The 12,971-nt window shown below is 36.4% G+C and overlaps 1 protein-coding gene across 3 annotated transcripts in view; it reads left to right on the forward strand.

The window, feature by feature from the left end:
- The first annotated feature begins 5,931 nt into the window (after positions 1 to 5,931).
- Positions 5,932 to 12,971, forward strand: part of LOC310902057 (uncharacterized protein) — a 351,736-nt gene continuing 344,696 nt past the window's right edge. For all 3 annotated transcript variants that reach the window (XM_083842962.1, XM_083842961.1, XM_083842963.1), the window contains exon 1: positions 5,932 to 12,900. In XM_083842962.1, the coding sequence (XP_083699088.1) occupies positions 12,849 to 12,900 (52 nt within the window). In that variant the 5' untranslated portion in view covers positions 5,932 to 12,848. The remainder of the gene's footprint in view (positions 12,901 to 12,971) is intronic.

The following is a 12,971-nucleotide window of genomic DNA, read 5'->3' on the forward strand; positions in this document are numbered from 1 at the left end:
ACTACAACAAATGAAGTGTTAGTGACCGGAAACCTTTCTAGTGACTTTCTGAGCCATTGATTTGGTGTGCTGTACAGATCACATATGAGTTTCTTATTTTGTGAGGTTCTGACTTGGTTCCTTGTCCCATATATTTTGGTGCATAATAAAATTAGAGATCTAACAAGAGAGCATGAGAATGTATTTTTGAGTATTGGAAAATACAGCCCCAGTAGCTAGCCCTTTGGGAACTATTTATTTATGTATAGCTAAGGTCTGCCTCCTGCATGTGTTATCTGATGACTGCCTGTATGGAAAATGCATAATTTTATACGTAATGAAGTAGTGTACCATTCATACAAGCAGACAGGCTAGAAGTTAAACCATGAAAGAGAGTATTTCCATACACTATTCTCAATGCTGTTCTGGGAACATACGATTTCCTAAATCACACCTGGTCATCTCCGATAGGTACATCATTAGTTGCTTCATACAGAACTTAGTTGGCGGTGCAAAATAACCAGAATATATCATGACAAATGTAGCTTCAATTATTTTTTTAAAAAACAAAAACACAGTTTTATGTTGCATTATTTTAAATTTATTTTCAGTTTTTAGTATCAATAACAATGAAGAAAACACTTTTTCTTTAATGCACTTTTTTTTTTTTTTAGCTTCCTCTAGACAAACTACCAAGCCAGCGTCATGGCACCATCCTTTCTTGTGAGCACACTAGTTAGCTGTGTGCAATACCTTCATGAGGTTTTGGAAGAAGGAAAGTTAATGATATGGTTGCCTGCAGAAATATTTATTTATTTTTTCTCAGACTGAATATGGGGTTGCTTTTTTTTTTTTTGGTTGTTTTGTTTTTTTCATCTAGGACAAGTGAGTTTCAAAAAATGTTTTATTTCTATTCTTTTGCCAGTTTCTTTGAAAAAAGAAAGCCATTTGGCACAGTAAATGTAAATGGCTGAAATAAAAGGTATCCCAATATGCTGCCAAATAATTAAAATGCATTATCAAGTGATGCATACAGAGAAGGTTTTTTCTTTTTTTTTTTTTTCTTTTTAAATCTCCCTTTCTCCCTTGCATACCTCATCACAACTAACTACTTCTGAAGTATGCCAGATTGATAGCCCTGGAGACAAAATGTAACGCTGCATGGGCCAGAACAGTGTTAGGTACCTGCCTGTTAGGATGCTTCAGCTACAACAGGAGTGATCGCTTTGGAAGTATGTCATCTCACATCATTAATCTTACCCACTCGGTCCTTTCTGAGTTGTCCAACAAAGACACCTTTGTATCAGTTACTACATCTGCTACCATCAAAGAAGCTTTTGTAATGCGAATATACTTTTACTTACAACTGAGTGGAGAGAAGCTCATTTTTTTTCTAAATTTAATTTATATTCCTGCTTTTATTTGTCCATTTTAACATAGATTTAGAACATTGTAATTCCAAAAATACTCCTAGCTTGTATATGGCTCTCTATAGCTCAGAACAACACCACAGGACATTGGAGGGACAAAATGAAATACAGATAGATGTGGTATTTCTGTATCCTGCCAGTATATAATGAAAAGGTCCCTACTGATGAAGAGTATTTAATCATACTTTATATTTGAGTGTGTCCATATACATATGATCTCTTTTTTCCCAATTAGATGGAAAATAGGACTATTCATATAGTAAAGCTCTTTTTTTTTTTTTTTGTTACATGAAGAACTGCAGGTAGGATAATCTGGGTTTAGTTCATATTCTGTAAAACTGACAACTCTGTAAATTCCATTTTTTTTCCTGGGAGTGCAAAGCTGCACTTGAAGTTACTATTAATGAAGCGGTATGTTAGGATAAAGAAATCCTTACAAATATTTGATTTCTTCTGGTAAACAGACTGTGACTGGGATTCCTGGAGCTGTTCCTACACAGTCCTTTGTGTTCAGCCCTCTCCTAAGGTCCAAAGTGCCCCTTTTCTGGCTAAATGATTTTTTCCTGCAGACTTTTTTTGACATTCCACGTATACAGGCCACCAAATTAATTGTAGATATAATTTGCTGGAATTTTCCAGTCATTCTTCTTTTCACTTTGTTTTGCTTCCATTGAAGGTCTCTCTCCTATCAGATATAGTTTTGCTAGGCAACAAAAAGTATGTTTTTTCAACGGGTGTATGATGAGAGTTATGAAATGTGGTACTGATTTTTAGAAATGACAGTCATCCTTAATTCCAACTGAGGTCTGTGGGTGCCGCAGAAAATGAGACCTGTGTGAGCTCAGAAGAGAAAGCAAAATGCTGTCTTTTCCTACACTGAGGAATTCACTATTTCTTGAGCATTGACGTGGATTTGATGATTCAGGTCAATGCAACATTTCCTACTATCTTTTTTACTTAAAAACTTTTTTTTTTTTTCCTTGAGAAATAACTGTCTTTGTTCTAGACGTGTTTGTACAGACATCACTGCTGCACTGGACCTGATATGAAATTGTTCATAGTTCAGTGAGAAGCCATTTAAAAATCAGTCCTGGCTCCACAGATGCTATAAACATCCATTTTGATCCGTTAGAAAACATGGTTGCTTTTAGTAAAAGTACAATCTGGGATGATTTTGTTTTGATTGTTCAACGCTGTTGATGTTGAAAATAGGTATGTCAGCATTCGAAAGATGGTCCTGAGGCACTCAGATTTTTTAATAGCAAGCAAAATTCTCATTAACAGGCAATTTTAAAAAGCAATAACATTCATTTTTTGGACTATTAAGCATACAGAGTGTTTATATTTCCAGCAAAGAATGAACTAATGGAAAATAAAATTCTGTCATGCACTAGTGCCACAGCATTGCAACATAATGTATGTGAGGCTGATTACAATTCAGTCTTTCAACAGGATTATACATGATCAAAGCTTCTGGAGTGAGAACTATGTAACTTAAATGATCGAAAACAGTTTTAATGTTTAATTTAGTCTTCTCTCTCCTTTCAAATCAAAGCTCATTTCTTGTTAATGCATTAAACTAAAAAAAACAACTGTCGATCTATATACCTTCCTAATTACAGGCAGACGTGTTCAGTGTCATATCCATTAGATATACAGCCTACGCAGGTGCATGTTACTGATAAGATTAACTGTATTTGCCTAAAAATATCTGCCATTCTTGCTAAGTAACAGATCAGTGCCAGTTCACGCAAAGGCAAAATGCAGTGCTTCAAAGTCTATTTCCATGCCGGTGCGAGAGAACTTCCCAGACCTCTTCAGAAGGCTGCACTTCCACCGAGAAGTACGGCCCAACTCTTTTGCAGTGACATGACTTTCTGTGCTCACCTCCTGCTACCTGCGACTTCTCTGAGAGTGATAATTCACTTTGGAAGGCCTGGTAGGTGGAGTAGTTATCCATCACGATCAGCACATCTCAAACTGTCAGACACACTTCCCGTGGGACTCTGTCAGATGTTAGCTTAATGATTTTAAGTCACTGAAGTTTCTTCTGAATTTTTATGGACATTGGCACAATGCCAATGTCAAGAAAAATTCTGTAGTTTTGAAAAAAGTAGCAATGAGAGCTAGCAATGAACCTCTTATTAAACCAACTGTTAATCAGTTCCCAAAAAAGACTCATGAAATCAAAAGCAGTCTTCTGGTTTTGATACAGAACTCATGAAGACGTAAACTCATTCTCTTTATTTTCCTACAAGCTGGTATCCACATCAAGCAACTTTCTGAAGGGCCTGGTACCTGATGCTGTTTGATGCTCGGAACAAAACCAGGGCTGCTTCACAAGGACCAGAATATGTTCTCTTTCATGACTACTTTCACAATCACATTGATACATCTTCTTAGCAAATTAAACCTTTGTTTTACTTGCTTTTATTTTAACTCGTACCAAAGCCCACACAGCAGAAATCTCAATTCATCACTGCAATCCCTGTCTATTAGTTAATTATCCCAGACCCAGATATGTAGAGCTTCTTTCAGTCTTTACAGGTAAACTGCTAAGCTCTCACAGTGTACAATGCCCTTCAAAGACCCTTGATATCAGAATATTCAGATAATCTGTTTCACCACACTCACAGCTTGGCTGCACAAGTGCTAGAGCACAATCAGCTGATGTGGCCTAGGAAAGACACAGAATCAAATGGCGGAGAAAATCTGCTCGCAAGTGTAATTAACAGACAAATCAAATAAAGGAACGATGTATGTAAGTACTTTTCTTGAAGAGAGAACACTTGTCAGGAAAATTTCAAAAGCAAAATAAATGGAAACATGAAAAAAGATTTGAAACATGCAAAAATATTGTCCCCTTTTTTCCCCTCCTCTTCTCTTTTCCCCTCCAATTTCATCCACCATTCTAATGGATGAAAATGCAAAGTATTTTAGCCATAATATATCAGTTAATTGGGTTGTCTGCTCTTCTAGAAATATATACTTTTTTAATGAAAAAATTATTTTTCTTATATTTGATGGTGGCATTGAATTCTTCCAAAAAAGAATTTTATGGTTACCTGAAAGTAAAGAAAATGAACTATTTTGCTTTAGAACTGTTATCAAATGTCTTATCTATATCATCATCAGAGTGTTTTATCTGCCTACTAACACAAAATTATGCTTATATTAGAGTAAAGTGACAAGTTCTGTAAATTAGCACTTCAAAGGAATTGGCTGATGTCAAAAGAGATGCAATTTGCACAACACTTTTTCCATCTATTTTCCTTGCTTCCAGATCTCTTTGGAAATCATTATGGAAAGTGTTGAACTGGCAATTTCTGACATTGATATGTTGCACAACGTCTCCGCAGCATATTAAAACTCTGTGTAAGCTTCTAGCGTACTGATATGCATCAGCTAGAAACAGTAGACTTTGTCATATTCTCATGTTTTTCTAGTGAGACTGCCCTCGAGGCAATTTACAACACTGCTGTGAACATATGAAATCCTTCTTCCACTGAGATGTCAGCCTGCCACTGGACTTAACGGAGCCAAGACATCATATTCATTCAGTGGAGTGAGGCACGGCTTGGACAACCAATGGTGTAAAAATCAGAGAGTCAGCAAATTTTTGGTATGTTTGCAAATAAGAATCAGACACAGAAATTCATGCCCCAATTTTAAAAAGCATATTAGGAAAAGATTGGCCCTCACTGTTGTAGCAGCAACATAACATGTATAACCAAGTCCTAAAATCCAAAGTAACATTTATCAGCCCATCAGCCCTTGCAACAGCATACATCTACTTTTATTTCTGCATTTAAAGTTGTCCTCGCTTCTTTTTCTGAAGGCCCCCAAGATCCTGATTATGCCTTTCAGTGAATGTCTATATGAAATAAACAACATTTGTAGCCCAAGACAGGCAACAGCATTGAACAACCTTTTTTTCAGTTTCTTGTACAATAACAATTAATCGTTAGATAAGAATGTGGGTATAAATTAATTTCACTTCTTTTTACTTTCCTTAAACAATTTCTTCTGCTAGTGAGCTGATAGAACTTTTGTTTGGTTCATTCCTATTTAAAATTAGTAACAGTTTTAGGTTACTGATTGTTTAGAAATTGGTAATGTGGAAGAAGAATGCAATAATGCAATTCCCCGTGCTTTTATCTACCAGTTGTGTGTTCCTTTTTTTTTTTTTTTTTTTCTTCCCCTGAGTCCACAGATCTGCCTGGAAAGTGCAGTAAGACCAGGGAGCTTATGTTGTACTAATGACAGGTAAATCCATTTCAGGAAAGGCTTGCGATTGAACTGCCATGGAAATTTGCTCCTACCACTGTTAACAGCAAATCACAGTCTGGAACCGTCAATGACCTTAACTGCATTAGAAGCTACTTCTTTTTTTTATGCAAATTTGAAAAACAAAAAACAGTGACTTAGGTTCCATAACCTAATTCTCCCCCCCCCCCCCCCCCCCCCCAATTCCCCCCTCCCAATTTCTATTAGTTACTGTATGAACAGGATGGAAAGAAACTGAACTTAGGAGTTTTTAAGAGTTTCTAAAAGTGTTAAAAGTTTTTATAGATAGCTCCTAGCAGCGCTGTCATGAATGCAGAATGTCCATGAACTCAAGAAACAACTCCATTTTAATGAAGTCCATTTTCTCATCCAAACTGAAATAAAACATTGCCTCCCTGTCATGTAATAGGTTTCTCATTTTGATTGCTTGTTCAGATGCCCTCGTGCTACGGCATGAGGGCATCTGAACATTTACCTTTCCCTCTGCTTATACTGGTCATCAGTGTTCTCTTCCAAAAAAGCAAGGAGAGAGAAAGTCGTTAGGTACTTTTAACAGGTACCAGCCATTCACTAGCAAGGAAATTTGGGGAGGACCAAATAGTGTTATCAAAGGCAGAAAAAAGAATTTCTCTATAACATTTTTTGTGTCTTCCCAAGCTGCTCTTCACTCTTCAGCACACCGTAATTTTTACATGGCTTTGTGTTTCCCCCAGTTTACCAGAAGGTCGACAGATTGAATGGTTATAGGTTTTCATGGCAAGAAAGGGTATTACAAAAGTCACAAGTGAAAAAAGCAGCACTGGAAACCTGTTTCCTTACGGATGCTCCAGTCGAGCTGTTATAATTTCCAACACAGTCATAATTATTTAAGGAGGGAAAACATCACACACTAAATACGTATAATTATTTGGATAATTTTCTACTTTGGACAGATTGCGACAATCTTACATAAACACTGGCACAAAGCATTAGGGCTGTCTGATTTTTGACCCAGATCTGATTATTTTGCAGTACACACAACCGTGCTTCCAGTGGTAGATTCCCCCATGTAAAGTTTCTAAATGTGGTAAATAAAGCCATCTGTTGTGGAAGCTGGGTTTTTAAATTATATGCCCCGTTAACCACTGGTCTGCATATGGAGCTATTCATGTCTTAAAACACAACTGTGTGCCTTTCTAAAAGGAGTTTTGTTCTCCTCATTTTACATAGTTCTGGGTCAGTTATCAGATATCTTTATTCTTACATTTACTTGTGTCAGACTGACTTCAATCTTTTCCCTTTTTATTGACCTTTTTACTTTCTTTCCACTTCCTACATTCTGTTCATCTCTATCATAAATACAAATTCAATAAAAAAATTATCAAGAGTTTAATTAATGAAACTGGATATTTATTTAAAATTATAAACACAGCATACATAAATAGTAATCAAAGAAAGTATCTCATATGGAAGTGATCTCATCAGCCTCTAGTCCAACTTAAACATCGTCCTCTCTGTTGAAATGAGTGAAAAGCACTCTAAGTAAGGGGGAATTTCTATGGTAGTCATGATTTTTCTGAACCTGTTAAACAGCTGTTTAATAAAAATAAAAACCTTTGTTTTCCTCTTTGATAATTTGTTTAGGTAAATTGTTGTTGGGTGAGCGAGTGATTAAATTGCTATTTCCAGTACTACTCTTTTGCTCCAGTCATTCTCTTTAGTCACTAAGAGTACTAGTTCTGGTTAGAAGAGAGGGATGAATGTAAGTTTGTGCTGCAAATGGAATGCATATGGAAGGAGCATTGTGTGCTGTTCCATCAAACATTTTATCACCTACACAGTCTGTATGGGTTATTTCAATAGGGATAGTTTAGTATTTGTCCTGTTTTTTATTCTTATGGGAGTAGACATAATACATCACACTGATCTCTCCTTAAGGAAACTGGGGCAACATCTGGATTGATGACAGCTAAGATTCTGCTCAGCTGGATTTATTTTTATCTAAGTCCTAGAGATTTTTTTTTTTAAAGAAGTACTTTTATATGGTTTTGCATGGTTAATTGTTTGTGGAACAATAGCACGTTATTTCCTATGCCAGAGTCTTGCCCTATTAGTCTATGCCAAGGCTTCATGGCTCTTGGTGATTTTGGCATTACAAATATTCCACCAGTCACACAATTTGCAAAAAGGAAGTTAAAACTACGGAATTGTACTGTGGGTAACAATAAAGTGTAAACATACATCCCAATAGTATATGTTTTTTTGCCAATTTTTAGATCTCTGGTCTACCTTTCAGTAAAGCATACGCTTCTGTCTGCCCTGATACCTGTGTTTGAAGTATCAAATACCCTAACTGAAGTTGGAAAGACTAAGTGATGTTTTTTTAATAGTTACTATTCTAATAAGGCAAATCTTCCAGCATTGCTCTGAAGATAAGGATTTGAATTTTTATCAATCAATCCACAGCTTATTGGAGCTTGTTTCAGTAGTCAATTACCCTTGTTGTTAAAAATCCGTGCTCAATGTCTGTGCTTACTTTAAAACTTCATTTTCTGTCATATCTATTAATGAAAATACAATTTTATGATGAAAATTAGAAACAGGGATAGCTACAAGAAATACTGAGGAAATGAATTGGAAAAGATCTGAGGTAAGTCTTGGCTATTTCTGAATCTCAGAAGCGGCCAGAAGAAAACCAGAACTTTTCACTTGAACCAAGAACTGAGCAAACATTTCTAAATTATTCAATCAGTTGAATTAAAAATACAAATTAATATCTTTAAAGTGGAATGTTTTATATAGTAGCTACTCTCACTGACCCCTACCTTAAAGATTATTTGAGGATGAAATACATATTTTTTTTATAGTCTGAAAAATGTTTCACATTAATCATTTCAGAGGGCAGATAAACAAAATCAACACCTTGACAGAAAATATAACGAAATGTTCTGATTAGATAGATGTAACAGAGTATTTGAAATGCAAACATTGAAAAATGGCTAAATTATTTGACATCCATTTTTTTTTTCATATTCTTTTTCTCTGTAATTTTGCTTTTTTGCTAAAGGCTTAATCCTGCTACTTTTAAAATGGTACATTACCCACAAGATCAAATGAGATCCTGAGGGAAGTATTCAAAAAGAAGGAAAATGGGGATGTTTCTTCTTCTTGCCATTTGGCAATTAACTGAAATGTCTGAATTAGAAGAATAGTTTCCCTCAGTTTACCACACGATTGATATAGAAAGGACATTTGAGCACACAATTCAAAATGCTAACCTAAGTTCTTGCTATGAATGGTCTTTTGGAGGTCCTGTATATTTTCCCCTAGACTGCATAAAGAGCTTACGAAGTGTAAGATGATTACTTAAATTTAGGGGATGTTAATAGCCCTGAAAAGTGTTGGTAGACTCCTGAACAAATAAATGCCACCTGATACCAAATGCTGGACTATTATGCCATATGGGCAGTTAATCTAGAACTGCTTAGAATTTATTGGTAAATAAACTAGTTAGAAGTGGATATAATTCATTCCAACTTTTTCTAGGAATTTAGTGCTATAAAAAAGTACACTGAAAATCTATATAGAGAACATTTTGCAATTAATTACAATGGTCTTCATTATTTTATTATTATTATTATTCTTTATTTATTTATTATTAATGAGTAATTTACCCCGTGCCTGAAAGATTGCAGGCATCTTAAGAAAAATGTCTCATTTGCACAGAGCTGAGATGGTCTGTTTAGTTAGATTTTCTGCATGCTCACATCAGGAAACAATTTCCTTAGGCCTTCAACTTTGTATATATTTAAAATATTTCATTTCTTTTCCTTTTTCCATTCTTCTCATTTTTCCTTGTGACCGGCTACAGCATTCTTCTGAACTTCTTCATCATGGTAAATATGCTGCAAGAACAGCACAGTGACACAGAAAACAAAATGGATCCATCATTTATTCAGCTTTACAGGGACAGGCACACAGACATCCGGATTCACTCCCTGTTAAATCAGTCTTCTCCATACTAGGAACACAGTTATAAAGCAAAACAGACTAGCTGCAGTTTAGTAGGTCATTAACTGTTTTGAAAGCTCCATCATGTCTCTCTTACTGCCAGGCAGTTGTGTGCACTAACGGAGCACGAATAAAACTGATGCACCACAGAACACGCAGGGGAATGGGTGCATCTCCCTGCTGTAATCCACCTGTATCTGCAGGGGGAGAGAACTGCATCCTCTCCTGTTACATGACATCTTCATCCTTTTCCTGCAGGACTATGCCCGTTTTGAAAGAATAACCTATCTAATATATTTTTCATCATTGAAAATACCTTTAATTTTTTTTTTTTTTTCAGACTAGTGAAACTATGTTATTTCTGGTTTAACTGGGCTTCTCTCATTGGTATTTCCTAACATTTTAAAAACTGCCCCACTTCTCACTTCACAACCGGTCTCAACTTGAAGGCTTCTTGTCTTTCACCCTTCAAGCAAGACCTAGTTTTGCATAATCTACACGCTTTTGCAATTCAGAAGCTTTTTGTATGATATCCCATAACGATGCTCAGCTCTTTTGTTTTAAAGACAGCTTGCTACTATTTGACAGAAACATCAACAGAAGCCCATAGCAGTGAATGATCATCACTAACTCACTTTGGAAAGTATGCTCCACAGTCATTGTTAAAAAAAAAATAAAAAAAAAGGGTGTTAAGAGTAAGAATAAAGACAAGGCAATGATGCATAATTAAATTAATAACAAGGTAAAAAAAAAAAAAAGGTAAATTATTCCTTGATATAACCATGATACTCTGGATTGACTGACATGAAAGCCGTAGCTCCACCATGCCCTATTACCAGTGATAAATATTTCGTTTTGTATTAGGTATGTTTAAAGGACTCCACGCTGAAACACAAAAAAATACTAAATCTAACATTAACTATGAAGTTAATATAGCAGAATGTGTAGATTTAAATAACTGTCAATGTAACTTCTGTTTTTCCTTTATCATATTTTTATGTGCGATCTACCTGATTTTAAATGTGATGCTTATTGAAAATGCAAAGTATGCCATACATAAAACATGGACATGTGTCCATGTTTTATGTGAGAAATTTAACTTTGCTTCGTGGTCACATATAGTATAGCAATATGTATACTGTCCTCCCACTAGATGGATCCGTTCTGTTCCCTCTCCCATATGTATTCGCATCTGCCATAGTAGGAGGTAACCAGTTTAGAAATGGAGAGCAGATCCTTGGACTTAATTCTGATCTAATTTACATCACTTAGTAACAGTGTTAGCAGCCCTCTGTGCTGAACATCCACTTTAGTTGTGATTTCTAACCCCTTCACCCAATAAGGATTTATTTTTGTCAGGTAATTCCCACATACATTATAATACAGTTTCTATATGTATGGACAGTGGCAGAGGCAAATCTGCTTTAGCATTTTGAGATGCATGGAAAGATCTGAAATATTTTTATTTTTGAAATATTGCCTTCTGTGTCTTCTGTTGAATACAAACAACTCCATCTTTAAGTTTCTTTCCAAAGGACAGCTTTTTCTGTCTTAATCCCTTTTGCCGCATAACTTTTCTGATACGGATCAGTATCGAGCACAGTATTACCGCTGTACCTAAGAGCATTATAAATACCATTGATGTTAGTCTCATTTCTTATACATCTGAATATCTTGTTCAATTTTTTGGTTTCATTGAACAGAGACCTTCACTGAACTATCCCTGACAGTTTTGTCCAATTTCAGAGCTGTTACAGTGAACTGAATCCTGTTAAATCCTACGAACCCTGAAATTTGTAGGAAGTAGACAGGTTGGTCATAAGCACTAGCTTCTTCGGTCCCTTTTTGGATGTTTTTAACTGCATTGCTGTTTTTTTTTTTTTTTTTTAATGTTCTGTATAATTGCATTTAGCTTCCCAACAATTGATTACGGTCCTATATAAAAGGACACAAAAAGCACAAACAAATAATTAAGTCTGTAGACTGCTTATTGAAAACGAGAGAAGGATGGGGCACTAGATGTCACCTTGTACAAAAAGTGGATATTGACAGCAGCAGACCAATGGAAGTCAGAAACATGGAGCATATCAAAAAAGATTAATTCTCAGTGGAAAGGTGATTTTCTCCTAAGAAAATGCTTAATGCTTGCTGTGAAGTTAAAGAAGAGCACACAGCAGAAAATGATACCTGATAGCAACCACAACTTTGCTGCTCATAAAACTGTTAACTAAGCACACACAGTATTTGCAGCTCAGAAATGTGCAACTTTCCATAAAAATTTCAATCTGTGGGAAACTATGTGTATTGAAATTCATAGAAATGCTTGCTCACTGCAAAAATGTTCCACGTCCAAATTAGATGCCTTTCGTGAGGCGCTAAAATATTACAAATTCACTATCTTTACCTGCACGCTTTCAAGTTGACTTTACACTAGATTTGTAATAGTATCAACATTGGCAGACTTCTACCATTTAAAAAGTAATTAGTATATGAATACTGAGGTCCATTTCTAAGTTCACACAGACAGTCACAACTGTGCACTGAAGGACACCTTACAGCTGATCTTTCTTCCCTCAGAGGCTGTGTCTTTAGGTAGATGTCAGTAACACAAATGACAGCAGTGACTTATTTTCCCTATCTCATGTACTTAGTTGGGGAAGATCAGAGTCCACAGAGGATCTTGGAGGCTCTGTGCAATTTTTGTTGTCCTCAGGAGGTACGCTGCCCTATACACAGGATAAGAAAGGGGAAGGTGAGGCTTTCCTTCCTGCCACCCCCATGCTGAACAATTCTTTCTGTGATGTCCTCCTGCCTAACACCCCGTGTGTCAGCACTGCTAGGTGAGCACTGATTCCACAGAGAATGCCATAGGAAAGCAAATGCAGAGCAGAAGGAGGACACTGAGGTCCTTCGCATCCTTCCAGCACTTTCCACAAGGCTTTACCACCACACATCCTATATCATTTGCACCTGCGCCCTTGAGGGCCTGCAGCACCCACTAGCTGGTCCCAATTAACCAAGTGATGGTTCAGGTTCACTCTGGCAAATCAGAGCAGGGATCTGGTCTATAAAATCAGGGGAGAGAGGGTGCTGCTCCTCTGGCAGAAACGTTCCCTGCAGCACTAAGTGTGGAGGAAACAGGATTGCATCCCTTACTCTCCTATGGGGAAAAAAAAAAAAAAAAGCAGCCTATTGCAGCTCAACCTGGAGAAAGGTATCATCTTTGCTGTGATTATTAATGGATGATGCTCTCCGGGTTTTGTGCTGACTGGATGTGCTGACTGA

This window comes from Anser anser (assembly GCF_964211835.1).
Source record: "Anser anser genome assembly, chromosome: 6".
In the NCBI taxonomy this organism is placed as follows: Eukaryota; Metazoa; Chordata; class Aves; order Anseriformes; family Anatidae; genus Anser; species Anser anser.